The 24,551-nt window shown below is 42.3% G+C and overlaps 2 protein-coding genes across 5 annotated transcripts in view; one reads left to right on the top strand and one right to left on the bottom strand.

Moving 5' to 3' along the window:
- Positions 1 to 360: 360 nt before the first annotated feature.
- Positions 361 to 8,299, bottom strand: tent2 (terminal nucleotidyltransferase 2). Of its 3 annotated transcripts, none has more exons than XM_050051773.1 (15): positions 8,233 to 8,299; positions 7,734 to 7,897; positions 7,497 to 7,613; positions 6,966 to 7,395; positions 6,752 to 6,866; positions 6,552 to 6,640; positions 5,311 to 5,377; positions 4,681 to 4,747; positions 4,300 to 4,376; positions 4,050 to 4,178; positions 3,897 to 3,940; positions 2,520 to 2,656; positions 1,851 to 1,942; positions 1,672 to 1,751; positions 361 to 1,553 (listed from the first exon to the last, which is right to left on the bottom strand). In XM_050051773.1, exons 2-15 carry the CDS (start codon positions 7,865 to 7,867, stop codon positions 1,467 to 1,469), a joined length of 1,665 nt encoding a protein of 554 aa, XP_049907730.1. In that variant the 5' UTR covers positions 7,868 to 7,897; positions 8,233 to 8,299; the 3' UTR covers positions 361 to 1,466. The 3 variants fall into 3 exon arrangements, with proteins under 3 accessions (XP_049907730.1, XP_049907731.1, XP_049907729.1); XM_050051774.1 differs by having other exon boundaries at positions 6,966 to 7,077; positions 7,258 to 7,395; positions 7,734 to 8,293; XM_050051772.1 differs by having other exon boundaries at positions 7,734 to 8,293.
- A 1,440-nt stretch (positions 8,300 to 9,739) lies between these two features.
- The window catches only part of homer1b (homer scaffold protein 1b), a 30,462-nt gene continuing 15,650 nt past the window's right edge, over positions 9,740 to 24,551 (top strand). Inside the window, exons 1-4 of one of the 2 annotated variants that reach the window (XM_050051330.1) lie at positions 9,740 to 10,496; positions 16,995 to 17,151; positions 20,338 to 20,469; positions 23,714 to 23,806. In XM_050051330.1, coding sequence (XP_049907287.1) covers positions 10,477 to 10,496; positions 16,995 to 17,151; positions 20,338 to 20,469; positions 23,714 to 23,806 — 402 coding nt within the window. In that variant the 5' untranslated portion in view covers positions 9,740 to 10,476. Of the gene's footprint in view, positions 10,497 to 16,604; positions 17,152 to 20,337; positions 20,470 to 23,713; positions 23,807 to 24,551 lie in introns of those variants that run through there. The other variant, XM_050051329.1, reaches the window with a different exon arrangement.

The following is a 24,551-nucleotide window of genomic DNA, read 5'->3' as shown; positions in this document are numbered from 1 at the left end:
GAGTCAATCAATAGAGCTCAAATAGAGAGGCCTACAGGGTAGTGGAGGAACCACTATTCCAACATAATACCATATTACAACTGTATAACTAAATTACAACTATACCTACATAACTACCATGTTATTACATTGATGTTTTTTACAGTACAAAATGCATGAAGTACACTTGAGTGGACAGATAAATATATCTTTATAGAATAAAGATAGAAAAATTTTTTTTTTCAAACCTTGTTTTACATCCCTAAGGATGTATAAAAACACTTAGTAAAAAAATCCTGACTGAGCTTATCATAATTCATGCATGAGAGGGTTAATTTCAGTGGGCCTCACACAGAGCTCAAGAATAGAAAGTAAAAACAATCATACATCTTCAGAGATTTATTTTTTTAAATAAACATTGTAAAGTCAGTAATGTACAAAATGTACAAGAGCTGAGGAAAATATCAACCTAACAAGAAAACAAAGTCACACTGAAGTGTAAATACTTTAAATAATGTGGGCATGAAGTGAACAATAAAGGAGTGAATAACATCAGTTTTTGACCAGATAAATCAAGTAGATACTGAACTAAAATGATTCCACATAGGCAGCACTCTAGAGAAAACAATACAACACATCAGGAGCAGTGATAAGATGGCCTCTTCACGGCCCTCCAGTTAACATCTCTGTGACTTGTACATCACGTAATGACAAGCTCGGTTTTCAGAGGAGCTCAGAAACTTAAAGACGGTGCTGATGAAAAATAAGAGAGCATTAAATGCAGCTGTAGAAAAAAAAGTCTATGGTGTTTAAAGCCACAGTCGCGTCACCACTGACCTAGAAAAATAGAAAAAAGGCTTTGATGTAACAAGTTGGTCCAGACAGGCTGAAGACAACGGACTGTACATACTGTATATGTGGCACAAGCAAATTATTGGCATCATCCTCAAAGCTGACTCTGTGCAGTATGGCTCTAGCAATGTGGATATAACTAAAACTGAGATCAGAGGGACTTGGTTGAGACCAGTCAAACCTAAACAAGGCTACTTCCATTTAAGCTTGCTTCAGATGTGAGCTGGGTGCGTGTATTATTTTGTCTTTTTCTTGTCTTTTACCAGTTACGCTATGCACATTGGGGAAAGAGGGCGTGTAGCAGCAATAATCATCTCTAATAACACTGACCGTTATTATCCTGCTTCAGTGCAGCGTCTCTCTGTCACGATTTCAGAGCCCTCTGGTGTCGCTCCATAAATATTGTACTTTTATCATCAGTTTTAATTTGGCAGCACCTGCAAAGCGTGTGAAAGTGAGTGCAGTATTTTTATTATATATGTATGCTGCCACAGTCTGAGAGTCTTTCTGGCTGCGAGGTGCAGAGGCAGCACGGCTCCTCTCTCAGCTTATCCCAAACGTCGCTCTTTGTTTCCGAGGACAGGCCTGTCTTGAGGTAGAAGACTCCCATCCGCTCGTCTAATTAGAGGAACTCCTTATCTCCCGGACAACTCCTTGTTAATGATGGCTCTGACTGGGAGGATCGAGTTCAGGTCCTTCCTGTCCCGTAGTATCCGCCATGCCTGCGCAGACAGAGAGATGAGAAGCAGGAGGATTATGAATAACTCATGGCTTGCCCGCAGCGACTTGGAGCAAGAGAGACAATGTAAAGGGAGCACAGTTATCAGGACTGGCATGTACCTCAGCAAACTCGGCTTTAATGGAGTCAAACTTGATCTTCTCGTGGACTGCTCTGGCGACGTTATTTCTTTCAAACGGCTCTGAAACACAAGGCATTGCTGTAACTCTCTGGATATGTAGCATTAGCAGAGACACTTCTTCCATTGATGCTGGCGTGTTACGTCCACTGAAATGTTTACCTTCCACACATATGTATTTGTTTCTCCACGCTAGAGTATTGGTCTTGGGCAAAGCTTTGGCCTCTCGAACAGAGATCACCTGCTTATCCCACCTGCAAGACAGAAAAAACAAAAGCAGGCGAATTATTTAGTGCTTATTAGACACTTTTGTTTACAGGAAATGTGAATAAATGTTCACTTTGATAGATTTCAGTCTTCGCTAACATGACCCTGTTAAAACAGATGGCTGACAAGAAGGTACGGAAAAATGTGCTTATCACTGTCAATGCATCTGCTTTTTAAAATTACAATCACTCAACATGTGTGACCTGACTGAGTGTTTGATGCCGTGAAATGCAAAAAAAAAAAAATCAGTGCATGCTTGTGCGGTGAGTTTTAGTTCAACCTTGCGACTGTGGCATGGCACGGTGACACACATACTGCAAACACAGGGATCATGGCATGTCATGTTAGTGCTGTGTAAGGCCAAAGGTCCCACCTGCTCCTGCCCCTCACCCAGAAACATGACACCAGAGAAAAGGATGCGGTGTAGAGGAAGGAGAGAAGAGATGGGGGGCTGGAGAGGGAGAAGTTGGCAGGAGGAGCAGGAGACGAGGAATGGGAGCGAGAAAGTGAGCAGGCAGAGGAGCCAACACTAGACTCAGTAATGTGATGTTCTCTGGGAGATACCTGAAGTCTGTGGCATAGTATTTGAGAAAGCCCAGGAGGAGCTCTCCCAGAGAGGACTGGTTTTTGGAGTTGTAGGGGGGGATGTGTTTGGGTCCTTCTGGAACCACGTTGATGTCCAAGAGGGGATAAAAACAGTCCTGAAAATCAAGGACAAAAGGACAAAGGCTTAAAACTGAGCACATTCACACAGAATCTTTGTGATGGATGAAGGTGAAGATGAAGTGATACAGAAATAATGGGTTTTTTTGGAGAGAGGATAAGAAGGCAGTAATTTTGTATTTCCTATCATTTGCCTGTTAAACATACTGTCTGACTTTACAGGGTATCTTTTAACCTCTTCAACAGTAATATTATACATGTAAACACACTTCAAAGATGACAGAAACAAATGAAAAAAATCAAACCCTACTCAAAATAAACCCTAAATGCCCAGTTAGATGTGAAAATATGCTGGCTCTATACACAATAAAAATACTGTTCATCTGAATGGTGTCCAGTGGCTTTGGCAAAAGTGATTTAGGGGCTGTTTCTGGTTAAATAAAAAGGATCTTACCCTTTAACAAAACGTTTTGTAGGGATCTGTTCCATAATGTTGTTAGACACTTAAGCATAAGTAATGTTATTTAATGCCCCTGTACACTTGTGTCATCATCTATGAGAGACATTTGTCTTGGGTAAAAGTGTACAAAACAGGGCTGCAGGGCACAGACAGACACTGCTGCCCAGGAGATCATCATCAGTGAGGACCAGCAGAGCAGTCAGACGAAGCTCTGCTCTTGGCCGGAGGAGAGGACGCTACTGTTGGCCACAGATCTCTCCGCCTCCCGCCAGAACTTCAACTGCAGGTCAAAGGCAGGCAGTGAAGCCAGAGACTGTTTCATAACTGATTAAAAACTTCTTGCGGTAGTGTTAAATAGCATCCCACTTCTGTGTCTGGAGGCATACCGTACTGGAGTACACACGAACCATACTTGAAACAGCATACTGGTCTCAAGTACTGCACATAGTGTTCACTCTAATCAAACGAACTGAACTTTGGGGTCAAGTGTAGTCAGATCCAGGCCCGGGTCACTAATATGAAAGCCCCCTTTAGAATAATAATCTGAGCCTGTCAGTGGCAAAAACAAGCACTTTAGTGGATGTAAACAGACTATGCACATATGCCGTGAGTGGTTACACTGCAGCCCTCTCTCTCAAAACTGGACCAGTTTCAAAAAGTGTTGTTCCCTCTGGTTACTTAAATATTAAAACATGGAAAAATCGGATCCAGGTTGCTAATGAGTGAAGTTAGCCTTTAAGTTTACAGCCGAACCTCTTCTATTTAACCTGGAAAAGAAGGTAAAACTAAAGTGATAAATTGCAAAAAGAGACACTTACTGGGTAGTCCCTCTGTAGAGAGGGGAGGACAGGTTCCTTCAGAGCTGCAAAGAAAACAACACATTCAAGATGAGATTCACAATTAGTGAAAAGTACAAATAGGAATAAAAAAAATAAATAAATAAATTTGTGCGTGTGTGTGATTGTACTGACTCTGGAGGTAGTGCAGCACCATCAGCACGAGTGCGTAGCTGCTTAACGTTCCTTTGCTGGCATCATTGATTTGATTGTGCCGTGCCCATTTCTTGATGACAAGGATCATGGGTCTTACCCTGAGATCAGCTGAGAGAGAAACCGCAGAAACACAGAGTGGGTCAAAATGTTTTCGTCTTCCTTTCAAGTATCAAATGTGCTGCTTAGAATGATCAGTCACAGTTGGGGCTGACTTAAGTGTCTCACCCACCATAGGCATAACTCCTCAGAAGGAATGTGTTTCTGATACCCACTGTGTTGTTGACATTCAGATCAAACTCCAGTTCACTAAAGAGGGGAGGAGTAGTAAAAGAAGGGTGAAGGTTTATGGCACAACTTGAGCTACTTCAAATGTGCATTGGAAAAGAGAAAGAAGTCTTAAGAGGCTGAAACTCCAGCAACTTTTGTAGTATATAGAACAACTTTATTGCAAGACCAATGCTTTTATACACAGTAAGTGTTGCTGGGATATTGACCTCTTAAGGAGTAGTAGAAGAATCAACACTTCTTTCTTACTTTGATGAAGTTTAAAAAAAAAAAAAAAGAAAGAAAGAAGAAAATAAACAGGCCAAAATTACTCTTTTGCTCTTACCTGCCTTTCTGTCTGAACCTGAGGATCGGCACTTTGGCTCTGATCAGCTGAGTTCTCTCCACATATGCTATGAATCAAAACAAACATGAGATTTAGGATTGTTTTACTTTCCTTTCCTGTAAACCTGAAACTCCTTTCTCCACTGGGTAAATAGCTCCACCTGGTGGAATCTGTGGAGAACATAAACTTGTGAACACAATTCCACTATGAGAATTCACTACCAATTCCACTGTAAATTTTTATTTTGTCTTGTAAAACTGGTTCGTTTTATGCAGCAAAGCTGAGTAAAATATTAAGTTAACAGCGTAAAATAAATTATTGTAAATTATTTTAAAAAACATGGTTTATTTTTATTTATTTTTTTTATTTAACCTTTATTTATCCAGGTTTGCCTCATTGAGATTAAGAATCTCTTTTCAAGNAGCTGAGTAAAATATTAAGTTAACAGCGTAAAATAAATTATTGTAAATTATTTTAAAAAACGTGGTTTATTTTTATTTTATTTTTTTTATTTAACCTTTATTTATCCAGGTTTGCCTCATTGAGATTAAGAATCTCTTTTTCAAGAGGGACCTGGCCAAGAAGGCAGCAAAAGTTACAGACACACATTAAATCATTATTATTACTCACGCAGTGACTTGAACAACTTGAACAACCTTTGGAGAACAGAGAGTGCATGAATAGCTTCAGGTCTTTTCTGAAACACAAAAAACATGCAGGTGTTTAAGAGGAAGGGAGTATCTGATGCAGAAAACTTGTACTTCAGGTCAATCTTCACTTAGGCCCTGTTTCCACCTGATATTAACATGCATCCTGGGTGATCAGATCACAGGTGGACAGCTCTAGGTACGGTACTCAATACATCTTGAGATCTGATCGCTCAGACCACATTCGGAGGTGGTCTGGGGAACATGCGGCTACATTCTTTCAGCTGTGTGCACACTAACGCGTCCTGGGCCACACTGAAGGCCAGCTTACTCAGCTGGTGTCCTTGCTTCTCTGACTAATCGCTGAATATTATCTGTCTGTTGCTGCTGCCCCAGAGCCACTGTCCTCCCAGAGAGTGGTCTGTGCAACGCCTGCTGGTTAGCATGAGCTAACACTGCAGCAGCTGTTTAACAGTCCTGATTATCTAACACCGACACTGAATCAGTCGGAAACAACAACACATTTGGTCTCTACAAATGGAAATGATGTACTTGTTTATTTGCATATAGAGCAGAGAATGAGAGATCTGATCACAAATGGTCACGCGGATATAAAGATGGGTGTGAACAGACAGATTTGAACTGTCCACTTGTGATGTAATTACCCATGAGGACATGTAACCAGGCTCTTGAACGAAGAAAAAAAGAATAGCTCGATAAGCCTTAGTTATCCTAACTTGATTAAGTAAAATTTGTAAGTGTGTTTAAAGTTGATTACAACACCATTCTAACATCAGAGAATATCTTAGTACAGCTCGTATTCCTGGGCGCAGATATACCAAGAACTTAAAGTAACATTACATTTACTCAGGTTTATACAGTACTTCCCATACCACCACACAGAATCATGTGTAATCAGGCTCCCAGGGAGGACACAAAACAATGTTGTGTAACCTTTGCTCCAGACTGATTACCATGGCTCAAGGACATCAAGGTCCTTGTTTTAGCTTAACCCTGAGACAACCAGAGCTTCATGACATAGAGCGTGCCAAAAGAGGGATCTGAGGCCTTTCAAAATATCAAACCTTGACTATGAACAAATCCTACATTCATGACATTCACATAGCTTCTCTTTTCTATCACAGCATCTATGATTGTACATACACACACTCACACACATCTACATTATGGATGACTTTCACAGCACAGAGTCAGAATACTCACATTTCCATCGAGGACCAGACACAGATCAGCATCACTGCTTCGGCAGCCCAACCCATTCATTGAAGATCCAGTCAAGTAAAGTCGTGCCACTGTGAGACACACACACACACACACTTACTGAGCGAGGATCATAACAAAAAGTCAGAGCAGAGTGCTAATATATATTACACACACACACACACACACACACACACACACACCTGCAAAGACACTCTGTATGTCGCTCTGAAGCTGAACTCTGCACATCTCCTTCCGGAGCAGATCAGAAGCTTGCTGCTGGCACGCCTCAAACAGCTCCACCATCTGTTCACTTAACTGAGGGCACAAACACATGCACACTGACTTCACCTGCACACACAGTCAGGCTTGATGTATAAATCAGCTGCAGGTTAAGGCCATTTTAACATACAGTACCTTGTCTTGAGCATAGGACTGGAGACTTTTGGAGCTTTCTGGGACAGCAGTCACCTGAGGGTGGACACGGGCAGGTGGGCTGGGATAACGGCTATCAAAACCCAAGGATGATCTTGACGACCCTGCTACCGCCTGGTCAGGACGACGTGGGGCAGGAGCCCGAGGTAAAGGGGAGCCTATTGATGGGTAGGATGGAGAATCAAGGTGTTGGGCAGGTGTTGGCCGCCCAGTCACCTGAGGGTGGATACGAGCAGGTGGGCTGGGAAAACGGCTTTCAAAACCAACGGATGACCTTGACAACCCTGCTACCGCCTGGTCACGACGACAAGGGGCAGGAGCCCGAGGTAAAGGGGAGCCTATAGATGGGCGAGATGGGGAGTCAAGGCGTTGGCGCTTCACAACATAGGGGCTGTATTCATCATTCTGCCTCCTGGAAGACACATAATGATAAGGAAACACATGACAAGACATGTAAATTACATTAATGACACACAGATTATTCAGTCATAAATAAATGGTGAAATGACATACTTGCGCCCATTGGTCATAGTTGGTGTGTGGGGAGCAGGGACGAGATGAGGGACTGGAGATAGTGGTCTGGGCGTCCATTCATATCTAGGCAACCTGTCTAGTTCAGGAACATAGAAGCTGCCAAACAGACACACACGTTACTGTACAGGACACAAAGCACACAAGTGACCACAGTTTTACTGATGCTGCTGCTGATGTGTGTCACAACACTGCAGTTGGTGTCTCCGTCAGCCTCACCTGTTGACACCAGCCGAGCTTTGGTGGTTGTAGTCGTAGCTCCGGGGCACAGGGGGTGGCGGGTACAGGCCGTTACGGTAGGCTGCCTGCCCCCTCGGTGCAGCGCTGCGGGGAAACATGCTGCGGTTCTTCATAAAGCTTCAGCATCAAACTCCGCTGAATTCCTTAAATACAGCTGGTACGTTGGTGTCAGCAATTACAGGAAGTCCGTGGCTACCACCAGCAACCTCACAACTCATCACCCGACAGGAATGGTAATCCCACGGAAACTTACCGAGGAAACCGAAACTTATCAGTGATCGCACAGTGAGCTAACTAGTGCTAGCTCAGTCCTCGTTAACAAGCACCTAGCTACACTGGCTAATTCAAACATCGGTAACGATATTATCACTACATTAAATCGTTTTCTCTGTAGTTTTGTGTGAAGAACATGTCAACACATATTGTATGACTAAATGTTAAACCCGTTTACTCAAAAACCGAACTCTGTAACACTTACCGAGTAGCATCACACATGTAAACAAAATTGAAGGTGCTGTAGTTTCCTGAGTACATACTTCCGCATTGAAACCATGACGTAATTGGGCTCGATTTAAAGGGGACGTAGCCGTAATAGTTAAAGGGAAAATCCACCCAAGAGCACAAAAACTACACTGTGCTGTATCAATAATATTGGACAGTGAAATCAAGATTGAATAAAAATGCAGTACACCAAAGCTTTAAGTGATTTCATTCGGAGTACTGTACATGCAAATGGGTTAAATTTGAATATAGAGCTTGAAGCTGTGACACAGATAAGCCCACTCACCAGTAAAATCATCATGGCTGCAGGCAGGTTGTTCATTATCTATTGTCTGTGGTGCAGCTTCGGGATTTATCTCTAGATGACATTTTCACTCCAGTTGGTCTGTCTCTTCTGTTTTGCAGGACAAAATGTTCAAATCCACACGTTTAATCTGTCTAATGTTGCAAACATAACATTAATGGATGCTATTTTAGGGTACGAGTCTAACATGGTAGCCTACGTCAATGATTAGATAAGAATGATGAAAAAACAATAGGACTGACATAACTGACACTAATCACAAACACAACTAACACGAGACTGATGGTGTAAGCCTATAATTTCTTTTTGATTTGTTATTGTAATGAGTCTTGTCACTGTTACAGCTGTTACTTTGTGAGTTATGTGACCCGCTGTGTCCATTATTATTACATTCATTCATCATCATGAGTCTCTAGCATGTCTGGTTTATAGCCTCTGGATATTCTAGGACTTATGTTGATATACGGTCATTTTTAGATTGACCGATGCCATCCTTAAAAGAGCTATGCCCTCCCATGCCAGAAGTTCAGAATAAGATGTGACCCCAGATGACCCTTTTAGGACTTTATTAAGTCTAATTAGGCTATATATTATTTTAAAAAACATAAAACAGCTCACAGAGACCAAGACAAGAGAATATGAAGGATATAAAAGAATGATAAGAAAGAGAACAAGGTGTACAGTTGATAAATTATTATGTAAGTGTGCATAATTCAGTCATTTTAAATTAAACAGATGTGCAGGCCGCTATGACAATTGATTAATTGACACTGGGTTCTTTATTCGATTGTTTTTTAGATAAATTATGTTTCATTAAAGTGAGAAGCGACCTGATCACTGGACATAATCGTCCAATAATAATACTGCTGCGTGTAGATTCAGAAAACTCAGGGAGGGGACAATACCACAGCCTTGCACTAACATTTTCTTTTCAGCATTTCGGCGAGTACGCCACTTCCCCAATAAACTTCTTATAAAACAATAAAGCATGAAATGGCATCAGTCCCTTGAGCACCGAGTGACGTCACTGCGGAGGACGGTGTCGTGACGTAGGCAGTTCAAATGCTGACAGTGATCTGAGTGGGAGGGAAGCGGATGCATCAGCCAGATGTGGAGCGGTTTTTGGGGGGCGGGGTGCGCACAGGGGTCTGTGGATAGGCTCAGATCAATAAAGCTACAGCGGAGACACTGCAGGATGATTTTTTAATCTATGCAAATGAGTGATAACATACCAGCAGTGATCAGGAGAGCACGTGAATCCGTGGAAAAAAAGGCATTAATGATGATGCATGTGTAGTCAGAAATCGGCTTTATTATAGAGATGCACTGTGGGCTTGATACGGAGTGTGTGGAATAGCTGTAGTCTGGGCGGGAGAGTGGGGGTGTAGCCTGTGAGCCTATGGTAATGAGACAGAGAGAGAGAGAGAGGGAGGGAGAGAGAGAGAGAGACGCGGGTGGACAGTGTGATGCTGTGCGTTATCTAGAGGCTAAATGAGGGTTGTCTTTCCCAGTCCAGGCAGCAGGGCTTCTCCACCCTTCCAGCGAGGATCTGTAATTTACACGACACCAGCAGGGCGCCTGTCGGATCTCCATCGGACTCTGCGCTGAATCTCCCACAGCGGTGCTGCTGCTTCTGCTGCTCCATCATCACCAAACCCTCACCGCCAAAGCAGGAGAAGCAGCTCTGATTTGCGTGCCATGTGCAGAACGACATGTATGTGTGATTTCACGCGGTGACACGAGCGGACGGGAATGGACCAGTTGTCATCAAATTCCTGCAGACGCACCGACGGTGATACATTGAAGGCTGTCGTGTAGAGAGAGAAGACCTTCATACGCAGCAGCAGCCAGTCCGAGAGATACGTGTGGTTTTTTTATTGGCAGTGAGGAGGAATCGTTCATCAGGGTTCGGCTTCCATGTCAACCTTAACAATGGGGTAAGTGTGATTATTATCTCACAGGGTGACAGCTTCCTTTCCCTCCTATCTGTATTCATATCAGCTGCGGCTGCTTCACAGGGGATGAACTTCCTTTCCATGGAAACCACATCCACGCATAACGCAATAATGACCCGGGTGTATGCGTGAAAATATATGTCCATGTCTTACATGACGTTTGATAAACTTGACGGTGGATGGATGGATAGCTCAGGTAGGCTGTCTGACATGTGTGGGTGAGTGGTGATCTTCTGATGGCCTTGATGTGCTGCACACTGAAGCAACACATTTTGAGACACAAAAAAAGCAAGTTATTTTTCTCCCTGAATATGCTCTGTTTGGTGAAATAGGAATATGCTTCAGGCCCTACATGCTGGCACACAGATGCTGATGCAGAAGTGGCCCCATCATCAAACTTTTAGGATCAGAATAGTGGGTTAATCTGCTGATGACTCCCAAAGTCTAAGGATTTTGGGTGCTCTCCCCAACATGAAGCAAGGCTTTAATTCCCTATTATTGCACTAGAACAATGAGACAATGAATAAAGATGCTGTTTTTTCTAGCCTCTCTGCTCCGCTGTTTACTCCCCACCTACATTATAGACAGTTATGTAATTCTAAAATAAGGCAACAGCATTTCTTCTCAGATATTCTCAGATGTACTGTACATCATGTCCAGTGACGGTTTGGGAGCTGTGTAATGTCAGAAGCAGGGGAATGTCAGTAGCTACAATGCTGCACAAGGCTCCAGTGACAGTAAGTGGCTTCCTGTCTCTATGGCAGCACAGTGGCCGCTACCTTACACATCCTCAACAACAGGCACCCATCAGTGAAATAAGCGCCTAGTGCGCAGCGCTGCTCATTTGCATGTCCCCTAACCCTGAGCTCAGCGGTCCATTTCCCCCCACCAAGCCTGTCGTTCATTAACAGCTGTCTCCTGCAGTTCATTGTGATTAATTGCACAGCAGGAGGTTAACAATATGGCACAGGCATGGTGCGATTTCAAGGCATCAGCCAAAACTCCTGCATTAACTATTTACAATACACTGGAGTCTTCCCAGGCACCCACTCTGCCCTCCTACAGCGTGGGCAGCACATCATTCAGCAGTCTCCCACTCAGCTTCAGCTCTCCACTGGGCTCTGCCATACTGGTGACTAAGTTACTGTTATGCAACTGACTCAATGACTCAATTGATCCACAATGGAATAAATTGTAAACTGTGATTCAAAGCACTCTGCTGCATACATACCCAGCGTGCATTTAAGTCTGAACTTGTGCAGGTGTGGATGAGATGGAAGCGTACATAGGTGCAGATCTGTTGTCTGGCGGCCTGTCTAGCACTAATGGCACAGACAGATAGAGTCATATTTCACTTCCGGCCTCGTGGCTGAATACCAAGCCACTTACAGCTCTAATGGTAATGGCACAGAGGAGAACATTAATGCTGGACAAGAACTGAAGATGCCTATCAACACTCTCTCTGGTGCGCTCTCACTTCCTTGGGCAAATACAATTAATGCACAGACGGATTCAGTTTCTCTCCATGTCTTTGTCTGTGCTTGTTTGTGTGGGTGTGTGAGGGAGAGAGACAGTGAGAGTGTGTGTTCACAGGCACATCTCAGGTCATCCAAGCCGCTTCCAGTGGGTAGAGCAACAGGGAGCTCTCTCATTAATGACCGCTCTCTACCTTAAATAAGATCTACTTGCCTGCGAGCTCTACTCTGTTGAATTAATGAAAAACTCCAGAAACAAGGGCAACTTCTGGAAGGAGGCGGCGCAGAGGTGCAGGTGTTGAGGGGAAAGTGAGATCTCCTGAGATGGACCGTTTCATTATGCTTCTGTTTCACTGTCAGTGTTTGCAGAAAGAGGGGCAGCTGCATAGTTAAAGGGGACACACTGAAGTAGAAAATAAAATGCAGCCTTTTGTGGTATAAAATGATGTATGTGTGTGTGTGTGTGTGTGTGTGTGTAAGCTGTTTGGTTACACACTGTGACTAGAAGACTGAGTGTTCACATCTGTGCATCAAACCCCTGAAGCGCAAGAGGCGCTGTAGGCAGCACCTGTTGCTGCTCCTGGAACTGCAGATGTGTGTGTGTGTGTGTGTGTGTGCGTGCGTGCGTGCGTGCGTGCGTGTGTGTGTGTGTGTGTGTGTGCATGTGTGTTCATGTGAAACGCCCTTTGGGCATTGCTACAGTGTTGTTCGTCAATCAGTACCTATGTTAACAGGTGTAGTGCTGAAATGTGTTTCATAGCTCAACATATTTTAAAGGGTTGGTTCACCCTGATTGCAAAAAAAACCCCAAACCCAAACAGTGGTATGCAGGAACCTTCTGTTTCATATCACAGTTTACATCTTCTACACAATTTTTCAATTTTAAATGGTGGTCCAAAAAACCCATAAACATCACAGTGAACACTTTTCATGTGACTATTTCTTTGGTAGGAAATTGTTTTAAATGGAAACTGTTCATATTTGGATTATCAAGACTAACAGAGACGTTTCTGTCAAAAGATGTCACTGTTGATATGTTTTTAGATGTATTTTTCATTCACCTCCATTGCACAGGGGTGGAGACATTGGAAACTGTTATGGCAAGATGCCACTAAAGAGATGTAAGTCAGACAATATGTTACTGATCCTTTAATTCACAACATACCCCAGAGCAGCCAATCTGTCTCTCTATTAATCCACTGTAGTGGCACTCTTTTCTGTTTGCCAAAATTTACCACAGTTGAGTCAGAGCCTGTGTTAAGTCAGTTAAATCATTTTTTGTAATTTTGAGCACTACACATATTGAGAAGCTGGTATCTATATTTTAGAAAATTTCTGTGAAAAATGAAATGTTTCAAAATCCATTCATTCTTTTGGTCCTGCAACACAGACTGATTAACTCCACCAAAGAGCCATTGGCTATAACAAGAAGCACCTTAAAGGCAGCAACATGTTGCTACAACAACATTAGCATTAGCAACAACAATAATCCAATACTCAGTTTCCTACAACCAATGGGTTATCTTCGGGTCTGGAGACTGAAGCTATGTGGAAGTGCCTTATATATGCATTCTTTCTAATGGCCTGCAGGGGGCGACTCTACTGGTTGCAAAAAGACGATGTATTATCTCCGCCAAGGAGGTTATGTTTTCGCTGGTGTTGGTCTGTTTGTCTGTCTGTTTGTTTGTCTGCAAAATAACTCAAAAAGTTATGGGAATGGGAAACAGATGATAAAATGATGATAAAATTTTGGTGGTGATCGGTTGAAGCGAAGTGGATAAAATAATAAAATGGCGGGAAATCTGAGCTGCTTGGCGGAGGTCTGCGCTCTCCGAGTGCTTTTCTAGTTACCTCAGTAAACATTTTTCTAGCGAGTTTATGGTCTCAATCACTAGTTTTACATCTTCTTCTTCAATACAGAACAGTGTTCATTCAGTAAATTATGGTCCTATTCAAAGTAAAATAGGCGATAAAGCAGGTTATGCCTTAAAACATGGTTATCTTGATTTATAAATCAGTACCATGGTGGTGTTACCTTCTACTCTCGCTCTCCCACAGCTCCGCCCTCTCATTAGGGATGGGACGTGATAGAAATTTATCAGTACTGATTACATGATCTGACCTACATTTATTTCATATTGCACAACAAACAGCACTTTCCAGCATCAGCTGGAACCTAAACTAAAAATGAACAAAAGGCTCCCCCTCCAAGTATCGTCACTTCTGGCTCCAAAAAAACAAACCAAAAAAAAAAACCAGATGGTGGTGGCCAAAATGCCAATTTCGAGGCTTCAAAATCAAATGGGTCTACAAACCAATGGGTGATGTCACAGCAGCTACGTCCACTTCTTTAACACAGCTTGTGCCCAGAACACAGTATTTCAGATAAGAGAAAAAGATGTATAAAATGTATAAGAATTATACTTTAACACAACATACGATAAATCTGCATATTGCTTTACTTGATATAGCTCCTACACCATCCATCATCATCAGTATCATCATCATCCTCCTCCCACGGAAGTCAGTGAAACTTACTCATGTAGCTATTTGACACTTTCCCATGCTAATTGAGTTCCCGAGAGTTCGTATTTTACAGCCATAGTTAACGCAACTTCATACCACACTGTGTAGCATTTCAGAGCTTCCCACTTCCTTCATCGTCTTCTCAGCGCTCTATCCTCTCCTACATTCATCACCTCCTCCACATTCTTCTCATCCCTCCCTTCTTCTCTCACTTCATCACTCTCCCTCCCTCTGCCTTTCTGCCTGCCTTCTCTCTCCCTGTTTTAACATTCACGTTCCATCACCTGCCCTTGTGTCACGCAGTACACTCTGCATGCTAAACACCTCCTCCTCTTCCTCCTCTGTGTTCTTCCTTCCGCCTCCACACTTTATCCTTTACCACTCATTCGCATCCCACAGAAATTACCCCACTCGCTTACCCGCTTACTCCCTTACTTCCCTTTTCCTCTTCCTTCTCCTCTGACCGTCTCATAGAGCAGCTTTTGTTTTGACATTTACACTCTTGTATGCGCTTCTTTCATGCACTGATGGAAGATAGACAGCATCTTAAGGCTTTCCCTGCTGCTTTCGTTGTGTCTCTGTTGCTAAATCTGTGTAGCAGTATGCAGCCTGCATGTTACTGCTTGAGTTCATGGCTAGAGTGCAAGAGGATCAACGCGTTCTGAACTGACCTCCATGCAATCCCATAACCGGTAACTCAGACAGCCTATTGGCTTAGACCAGCATTACTGCAGACAATAGCATGTATGATGCACTCCAAGCCTTTTGTGTTATGGATACGCCTGCATTTGAGCATTGAAAATGTACATAGAAATTATTGTCAGATATATTTTGTGAGAAAGCAGAACTCAACTTGAATCACATTCCATCATTTATTGTGCTGTCTTTTTAAAGTTTGGTTGTAGGAGTAAGTATTGCTTTTTTTTGACAACTGGTGGGTGTCATTTTGGAACAAAACTCTTTGGCTCAGGCGTTTGTGTAAAAAAAATCAAAGCACAAGAACGCTGATGTGTTTGGTACGAGCACAATCAAGCAACAAGAAGCACAGAATTTGCCACAGCTCCATCAAATTATGCAATGAAAAATGATGCCAGTTGCCAAGCGGCTATTGCGCGGATCATACGGACAGGCCGTGGCTGTGTGATGTGTGCTGGGAGAGAGTTGAAATGACTCACAGTTCCGCCACTTACACTGCTGTCGATGATTATGATAATTCGCACACAGCACTCCACAAGCAGCTTTGTGAAACAGCATTAATCATCCCAGATTCACTCTCTGACTTCCTATACTCTCCACATTCCCCATCATTCTCTTTCTCTTCCTGTCTAACTTCCCTCTCTCTCCCTGTCTCCATGTTTTTCTTTCTTTCCCAGTCTTGGCTAATCACACACAGGAGGGGTGCTGCTGCTGAATTTTAATATTCATTTATACAGCAAGCCTTTGATGTCCCCCATCACCCCCTCAGTGCAGTGTAAGCACTTCTCTATCTCCTGCTCTGCCAGCACTGCCAGCCCAGAATATCTCCCTCTGCACCCTGCGCTTTGAGTGTGTGTGTGTACTGACTGTAGATATTACCCATGAAGCCCCAACAACGCTGGAATATATGAGGGCATGGTCAGAGCAAACCGAGGAGTGAGGGATAAATGGACAAAGGGTGACGGTAGTGCATGAGTGACGGGTGAATGGATGGTCAAAAAAACAAAAGTGCTTCTTATATAATCCCCAACATTTATAAGGGTGAATCCTAACTCTAGTTTGAGTGTCACACAGGGGTCAATAAGGAATTAAATCATCTTACACCAAGCCCGTCATGGAGTTTTGATCATCTACCGATCTAAGCTACACAGGCACAAATCCACGCACACACACTCCGATATAAATACAGATTTTAATTCCATCACTTCTGTCATAGTGTGTGCATGTTTATATATGCACATGCATTATGTGTGTCTGTGTGGAAACTGCAGCTCTGTGGGGTGTGTCTTCGGTAGTTAACCGTGGCCTACTGTCTATATTTAGCCTTAAACCCTCTCCTTTCCCCTTCTATGCTCCCCTGTGTGACCCTCGCTCGGTGCTGCAGGCATTTCCATATCAGAGCAGGGAGAGACAGCGCTGGCTTACACAGATTGAAAGACAGAGAGAGTTTGTGTTGAATAGCTGCATGCATTTAGTGTATGAGTTCACAAGTAGAGAGATAATGTATGAGAGAAAGTGTAGGCTCAAGGTGTTTGCAGGGCCTCTGCCATAGTTTGACGGCTCAGTTAGCGTGTTATCCACAAGACAATGAATGTATGTAGTAGTCCTTCGACAGACTTTCTTTCTGTGGTGTAACTATGGAGGATGGCGAGCTGGTAATTCGGTTGCAAGGGCGATCTGACTCCCCTGTGGGCAACAGAAGTTGCGGGGCTGGCCGTGGGTTTGGTGAGACGTTGGTGTTGCGGCACAAAGAGGTTCACCACTTCTTCTTCGTCCCCTTCAGGGAGCAGCCCATCTACAGCACGAGGGCCCACGTCTTCCAGATTGACCCCAACACCAAGAAGAACTGGCTGCCCACCAGCAAGCATGCCGTCACTGTCTCCTACTTCTATGACAGTACGCGCAATGTCTACCGCATCATCAGCCTGGATGGCACCAAGGTGAGCAGTCTTTCACACTTTGTCAAACACAGATTTCGTTCTACCTCCCTTTCCTGTATCCATGGTGTTATTTATAATTTCCGCATGTTTATATAAAGATGTCAAACAGCCTTCCAGGAGATTTTAGTGGCACCGTGATCTACTGAGTGTTAATGATGTTAATGAGCTCCGCGCTGGAATCTAATGTGCAGACACATCTTAAAAGAGCTGAGCATTGCAGCCCGTCCCAGGACTGATGGCTCATGTTTCATCGTGTGTAAGCATGCAACTACTGTATTTATGTGTCTTATGTCTGAGATTACTCTTGTCAGAGATCTGGGAGGGTTATTTCTGTTGGGCAAGCTGTGCTCAAGGTAGAACTCTGTGAAAGCAGATGAGAGATCTTTATAGCGACGGACCAGTCATATGCACATGCACGCTCCCCCTGCCAGTTATGCAGAGAGGAGGGGGGGAGTTAAATGAGAGAAACAGATGACATATTGAGAAGAATGGGTGGTTGAAGAAATAATGAGAGCAGAAAAGACAGAAAAGTGTGAAGCCAGGTGATCGAGAAGGTTGGACAAAACGTGAAGGACCGATGGGAGAAGAGCAAGGTCACAGAGTTTGCATTCAGTGATCACCAACTGTGTGTGTGAACCACTTCTGATGGTCAATTGAGCAACCATCTCATATCACACAGCGCTCAATAGACAGTTGATCGCTAAATTCAACTCTTGTGTAACACACACTCACTCACTGACTGCTCCCCCTCCCAGACTCATCATTATGTATTGATGCCAACCAGAATGCCAACCATTACACAACACTGCTAATTGATCAGCCATTAATTTGTTCTCCATTAGTGTTATTTAACAAGGGAGGGTGAATTATATAAGATCTAGAGGCAGTCTGCTATTTTAGCTCATGTTAATTTAAAGATATATTTCTTATTAGCTCAGAAGTCCCCTTATAAAGCCACTATGAAGTTCCTTCTTTATGCTGCCTTTCCAAATTTTACACAGACCCAAACAAGGGCGGCATCATGCTGCTCCAGTGCTGGCATTGTGGAAGCAAAAGAGGCGCGACAAGCGTGACATATAACATATGCAGCGGCAGTGCTTTATAATCAATAACAATGGCATTAACATGGCAATAACCATAATTTCTGTCCCTGTTATGTGGCGGTTGATCTAGTCCTGTGTTCGGAGGGCAAGGAGCTCCTGAATATCATTGTTTTCTCAATTTGCAGATATTTTCAGCCACTGTTTTTCTTTGAGTTAGCTGCTAACTGCTAACACACATAACACGTTGTCAAAAGTCACACCCGTCTAGTCCATGATCCCGTCCTGCCAGCTGTCCTTTTTACACAGATGTTGTGTCGGCACTGTTACTACCACCGGCACAAGCGAGACAATGATTCCACGACTGTACCTTTTATACAAAAATGATGAGGTGGCATAATAGCGTGAGATTACAGCCTTGAAGAGGCAATGTAAAAGGGGCTATTGTTTACAAATCAAATGAAAAGACAAAAACAAACGTGATGGTCCATCTCTTAATTCTTTCTGACTCCCACACCCTTGTGTGTTGCACTAAGCCAAGGCCTATTGATTTCTACTAATAATAAACCAGTAAAAAATATATACATTAATGACCAAAAAGGCTCATTAGTTTATAAAACAGCTAGGCACTGTCGTTTTTTGGAAACATTAGTCAAACAGGACTAAATTGTGCCATTGCTGGGAACTATTTCCGGCAGTGGATTTAGTGTATTTAAGGCAGCAGGTCTGTGTATGTGGCACTAACTCAAAATAATCTACACTGCCCAATTTGGGCCTAACGATGAACTTGGGTAGCCCAAATTATCTTTGTGAAGCAATCGAGTCATCACCATGTGTGTGCATGCTCATGTTTGTGTCTTACTAACAGTGGACCACTGAATCGGTGGCAGAAGCCTTTCAAAGTCACGCTCAGCGGCCCTTTGTTAGCTTTCCAAGCATAGATTTTATTGTGCTGGTGGGTGTGAGCTTGTACTGCTGAGGACCGGAAACTATACACTGTTCTGTCAGGCTTCCCCTGTCTGTCACACGCACATACAAACACATAGACAGACAGTCACATTTATTCAGATGAAGTATAGAGCTGTAGCTTTGATCACTTTTTTAAAAAATTAATTTATTAATTGATAAGTCATTTAATTTATGAAGTGTCAGAAATGTATATAAAAAATACCCAGAATTGCATAGAATAACATGAGAAGACATTACGATAATAATAACGAGATGGAAATCACCAACACCACCTTCTCACACTCAGTGGTTAAAAGAAATTTTCAATAGTTTACAGACTCTTCCAAGAAATTTACAAAGATGTGTGGGCCTTAATTTACTTATGCTGAAAAAATTATCATGAATTACCCAATTATCCCAGAATATGATCCCATTTCATCTGATCTACTCATTAATTGTATTTGTTTATTTTTATTCTGACCTGAAGGGTGAGGTTTTAGAGTTTACTGTAAAATGTGAAATATGACCAAGCTGACAGCTGGTGTTTTCCCTGTAGGTGCTATGTGTTGTATGTTGAGTTTTTTTCTACTGCACTACTGTAACATGACACTGTCGGTCAGAAGCACTTTAATATTATTGTCAATTTGTGTGCAAAAAAACCCCTCCAAACGAAGGTAATAAAAGAAGACACTGTTCATCCAAAGATTTACAAATTTTCAATTGATTATTTATTAATTTACAATTGAATAAAAGAGAGAAAAGCAGCAACTCCTCATGCTGAGAAGCTGCGAATTTGATTATCAAAACTGGCAACAATAAATTTCCTATTAATCAATATTTGATTATTTGGCTAATTGTGTTGTGGCACTACTGCAGTTCTGTTCAAAGAGTTTAAGAGACACACAATAGAGGCAATAATACTGGCAGTTACCAAAAGATAAAGTAGAGCTTTAAATGCGTAAATTGTGTTCCACATAAAAACAATATAATGTTTAATAGATATTTTCATCTGTCGTCCTGATTTGTGTTTTGTGAACCTTCATTCAGGCGTACAAAAAAGCTTGTACTTGGGTTTAAATTCTCTTTGCTGTTTCCTCTGACCCTCTCTCTCCTGTACACACACGCACGCACGCATTAAATACACTGCAGTAATAAAGTTAATTTAATATGTATTAAGTGGGTTGCCTCTGTCCTGCAGGCAATAATCAACAGCACCATCAGTCCCAACATGACGTTCACAAAGACCTCACAGAAGTTTGGCCAGTGGGCGGACAGTCGAGCCAACACCGTCTACGGCCTGGGATTCTCCACTGAGCATCATCTAGCCAAGGTACCACCTCCATCCACCCACTCCCACACGCGCACACACACACACACACACACACACACACACACACAATATACCTACTATAAACCTCCCCCAGTCCCCAGGAGAGGATGGCATTTTTAACTTTCTTTTTTACTCTAGTTGCTATAGCTTCTTTCAAACTGTACAATCTGCTTGGCAGTGAGCCCTAATGAGGCTTTTTTTCCCAGTGTGTGTCTTTGTGTTTATGAAAGTTACGTATATGTGTGTGTTCACTTGTGTGTGTGTGTGTTTGTGCGCGTCTGTGTGTGTGAGAGCGAGAAGGTGGTGGTTTCTCTCCTCTGCAGTATGATTAAGCTCCGTTGTGAACTGGGGAGGCTCACAGCTCCCCACTGTCAGAACAACACTTACCCACACACACTTACACTCACACTCACACTCACACTCACACTCACACACATTACAACCAAACTGAGCAGTATGAACACGTCCTCTGATGTCCTGAAATTAAAGACATTTCTTGTTTCATACAAGATAGTGTGTGTGGTCTTGAGACCTGAAGGTTGTGAGGTCAGATGATTTCTCCTTTTTCCCAGTCATTTCCTCCTTTGTACACTTATGTTTCATACAGTAAGTGTATAAGGCTGGAAAAAAAATTCTCAACTCAAAGATGGAGTGGTTACTGCTTCAGAGTTTAAAGGGGCATTCCACCAATTTTACATTTTGGTTTACTTCGGTTTAGTTTAGTTTACTCTAGGACGGTTGATCGATTAGTTGTTTTTCTATAAAATATCAGAAAATGGTGAAAAATGTCAATCAGTGTTTCCCAAAGCCTGAAATGACGTCTCAAATGTCTCATTTTGTCCCAGAACCCAGAAAATATTCACATTTAGGAAGCTGGAATCTGAAGATTTGGACTTTTTCTTCCTGAAAAATTGTTCAAACTCATTATTCAGTTATCAAAATTACAATTAATTGAATCATTGCAGCTCTTGTTTATTCCTCATGAGAAGTACTGTATGGCCCATGAAAACAGTTGTCTAATTTTCTCTGTGGCTCTGGAGGGAGCTCGTTTAAGTGTAACAGAATAACCCTGATGATGTCACCAGGGTCATCTCAGGTTTGACTTGGTTTTTGGAGCAAATTGAGTCAAATTAGGGACCTAAAATCAGGACGTCTCGGCTTCTACTGCGTCCATTTAGAACATTTCTTTGTTGAAAATCTGTTTCTCACAAGGCCCCAAACTATGAAAGAGCAGCACTAAGTTAATGGAATCTCCTGCAAGAGGTGAAGGTGCCACAGCACTCTGTCACAAACTGATCCCTGCTTAGTGGCCAGGTGCAAGTTGTCTAATTATGTGACAGTAAGGCAGACAGTTACTATAGAACAGTATACACACTCAGGTCTTCTCAAGGTAAATAGATAAATAACCAATAATGCATGGTAATGGTCTCTATAGCCGCATTTCCACCAAAAACCTTCGGTATAGTACCTTTATATAGTACCAAACTGAACTGAACTGAATCAGACTGCTTGATGGAAACAAGACTTTTGTGTCCACCAGGCCTGTTCTTTTTCTATTCTATGAATGTGACGATTGCCCAGTGTCACTGAATTGTCTTGTTGTGTTGTTGTACTGTACGTACTACATACTGTAGTTTGTTCTCATGTCTCTCCTGCAAATCTTAATGAGACTTTAGCCCCTTTTCCACTGCACAAAAAACGAACACCTACAATCAGCAGTGATGGAAATACAACAGCCAGGTGAACGTGCTAATTTTTGCCCCTTTTAAGAGCGAGATGAAATGACATGCCATCACAAAATACCATCCACCCAAGCAGCATTCAAACATTTTTCCAAATTAGTCGGCCCTGAGTTTGAAATGGAGACTGAATAACCAACAAATACAAAAATGAAGCAACCACCATAACAGTTTCACTGGCCTCCATGCTGCTTTCTACTGTTTACTGACCTGTTTTTCAGCCTGTCAATGACATTGAACATGACCCTAGTAAAAAAACAACAACAGAGAGGCCACCGGTAATAGGAAAGGAGTCTATGGCCTATTTTTAATAGGTTTGTCCATGTTTAAAAACCCACATATACATGCTAATTTGGGCGTAAAAGGGATATTTGTAAAGAAATAAAGCTCACAGTAGCATATAAAGTTAAATTGTATTTTAAGTTCTGTTCATTAGTTCAGTATGAAGCATGAAGTATAACCCCAGTAAAAATGATCAATTTAAAAAAAAAGTCCCCCATTTTCCCACCTTCTTGGCAAATGTAGAGCATCTTCAGTTTAACTGATTCACAGCAGTAATTACGCTGTGAGCAGAAACTGTGTCTGAGGCATATCAATATGCAGTTTTCACACCTACCAGCCAATTAGAAGTATTTTCTGTGGTCTAAAGTTGAAATAATCAGATTCACCTCTCAGATAACTGCAGCGCCAACACTCCAGAAACACTTACAGTGAGAACTTCTGCATTTAGATCACCGAATCAGAACTATTATATTGCACTGAAGTGAAATGATATTGAGTTACTCATTGCAACTCCACTAATGGTAGACACAAGACTGGCTCCAGCGGCGTAGTCAATTTGATTTGCTCTCCACCCGGCCCTCTGCAGTACTGTATATCCTAAATTACTCTGTAACACTGTGGGAGAAGTATTAGTGATGAACCACGCCCTAAAGGGACATTGGGAGATATATGTATGAGCCAGGGTGTTTATATTTGTTCAAAGCCCCTCAGCTGAGCTCACCTTACACTTCAGGCTGCTTGCTGGATGTATCTTTGCTCTCGACTAAAATAACCCCAGAGATCAACTTCAGCCACTGACAGCTTCTGATTAAAGCACAAAGTCAGCGAGGAAAACACAATAGCACAGTCTACTTTGTTCTCTGTATGTGTGTGTATCTGTGTGAGTGTGTGTGTATGTGTGTGTGTGTGTGTGTGTGTGTCTGTGATAGAAAGGTTACAAACAGTGACCTAGTTAGCTCATGTTTCTGCTGAGGCATTATGGGAAAGGGCCTTCTTTTCTAAGTTCAACTGTGGGTCGTTATTGGCAACAGCTTCCCCCTATCCTTCCCCTGGCTTCACGGCTGACCTATTACACACTGATCTGTGTGTGTGTGTGTGTGTGTGTGTGTGTGTGTGTGTGTGTGTGTGTGTGTGTGTGTGTGCACATATGGCTTTACTGAACAGATTAAAGCACATTATTTTATGATTTACAGTCCATACTGATGGCTGTCTTCTGTGTCCAGTTTGCAGAGAAGTTTGCGGAGTATAAAGAAGCAGCACGGCTCGCTAAAGAGAAGAGTCAAGAGAAGATGGAGATGGCCACGTCTCCTTCTCAGGTACGTTCAGTACGCGCTATAATAACCCCCCCATTTCCTGACATTTTGTCAACCTACTCATGACCTCCTGTCACGGGCATCTTGTGTATAATGAACAGCTGGTGAACAGGTCAACCAGAGAATGATTTCCCTTTGGTGTTATTTAGTTTTATTAATTATCAGATGGGGCATAGAGGCAAAGTCAAGAATAAACAGATTTTTGTACCTATTTTCTATCAGATGCTTTCTTAAGTAGAAAATGTTGTGAATATGTTGACACCAGTAGGGGAAGAAGTATTTAGATCCTTTACTTAAGTAAAAGTACCAATACATAAATGTCAAAATACTCCATTACAAGTAAGTAGTAAGTAAATAATAGTAAGTAAAAATAGAGAAAGATATGCTATTATGTATTTTTTTTAGTCCAGTCATTCTGAACCTAGGGGTCGGGCCCCTCAAAGGGTCACAAGATAAATCTGAGGGGTCATGAGATGAGAAATGGGAGAGGAAAAAAGAAAAATCTAAGTTCTGCTTCACAAGATTGTGCTCAGTTTGAGGACTTTATTTTAATATTTAATATTCACTTTTTTTGTGAAATAATAGATCATTTCACAGCTTTGAACTTGAAAACTTGCTAAAAAAAATTCACCTCAGAAGTTTAGAGGAACTCTTTTGGTTTGGACATGCTCATGAGGTACGTTTCCATCGTACTGTTTTTATGAGCATTTTCAATTTGTACACGAAAAAATACGAGTGGAAATGCGTG

The sequence above is a fragment of the Epinephelus moara genome, chromosome 8 (genome assembly GCF_006386435.1).
Source record: "Epinephelus moara isolate mb chromosome 8, YSFRI_EMoa_1.0, whole genome shotgun sequence".
Lineage (NCBI taxonomy): Eukaryota > Metazoa > Chordata > Actinopteri > Perciformes > Serranidae > Epinephelus > Epinephelus moara.
Note: the sequence above shows the minus strand (reverse complement) of the source record. Positions and strands in the feature narration are given on the sequence as shown.

What these genes read in the sequence shown, in the direction of transcription:
- tent2 (XM_050051773.1), bottom strand. Translation starts at nt 7,867, where the DNA reads ATGAAGAACCGCAGCATGTTTCCCCGCAGCGCTGCACCGAGGGGGCAG. An exon ending in GGTGCTGCACTACCTCCAGA is followed by an intron (nt 3,941 to 4,049) that starts GTCAGTACAATC and finishes TTTTCTTTGCAG; the next exon opens with CTCTGAAGGAACCTGTCCTC. An exon ending in TACTATGCCACAGACTTCAG is followed by an intron (nt 1,943 to 2,519) that starts GTATCTCCCAGA and finishes TCTGTCTTGCAG; the next exon opens with GTGGGATAAGCAGGTGATCT.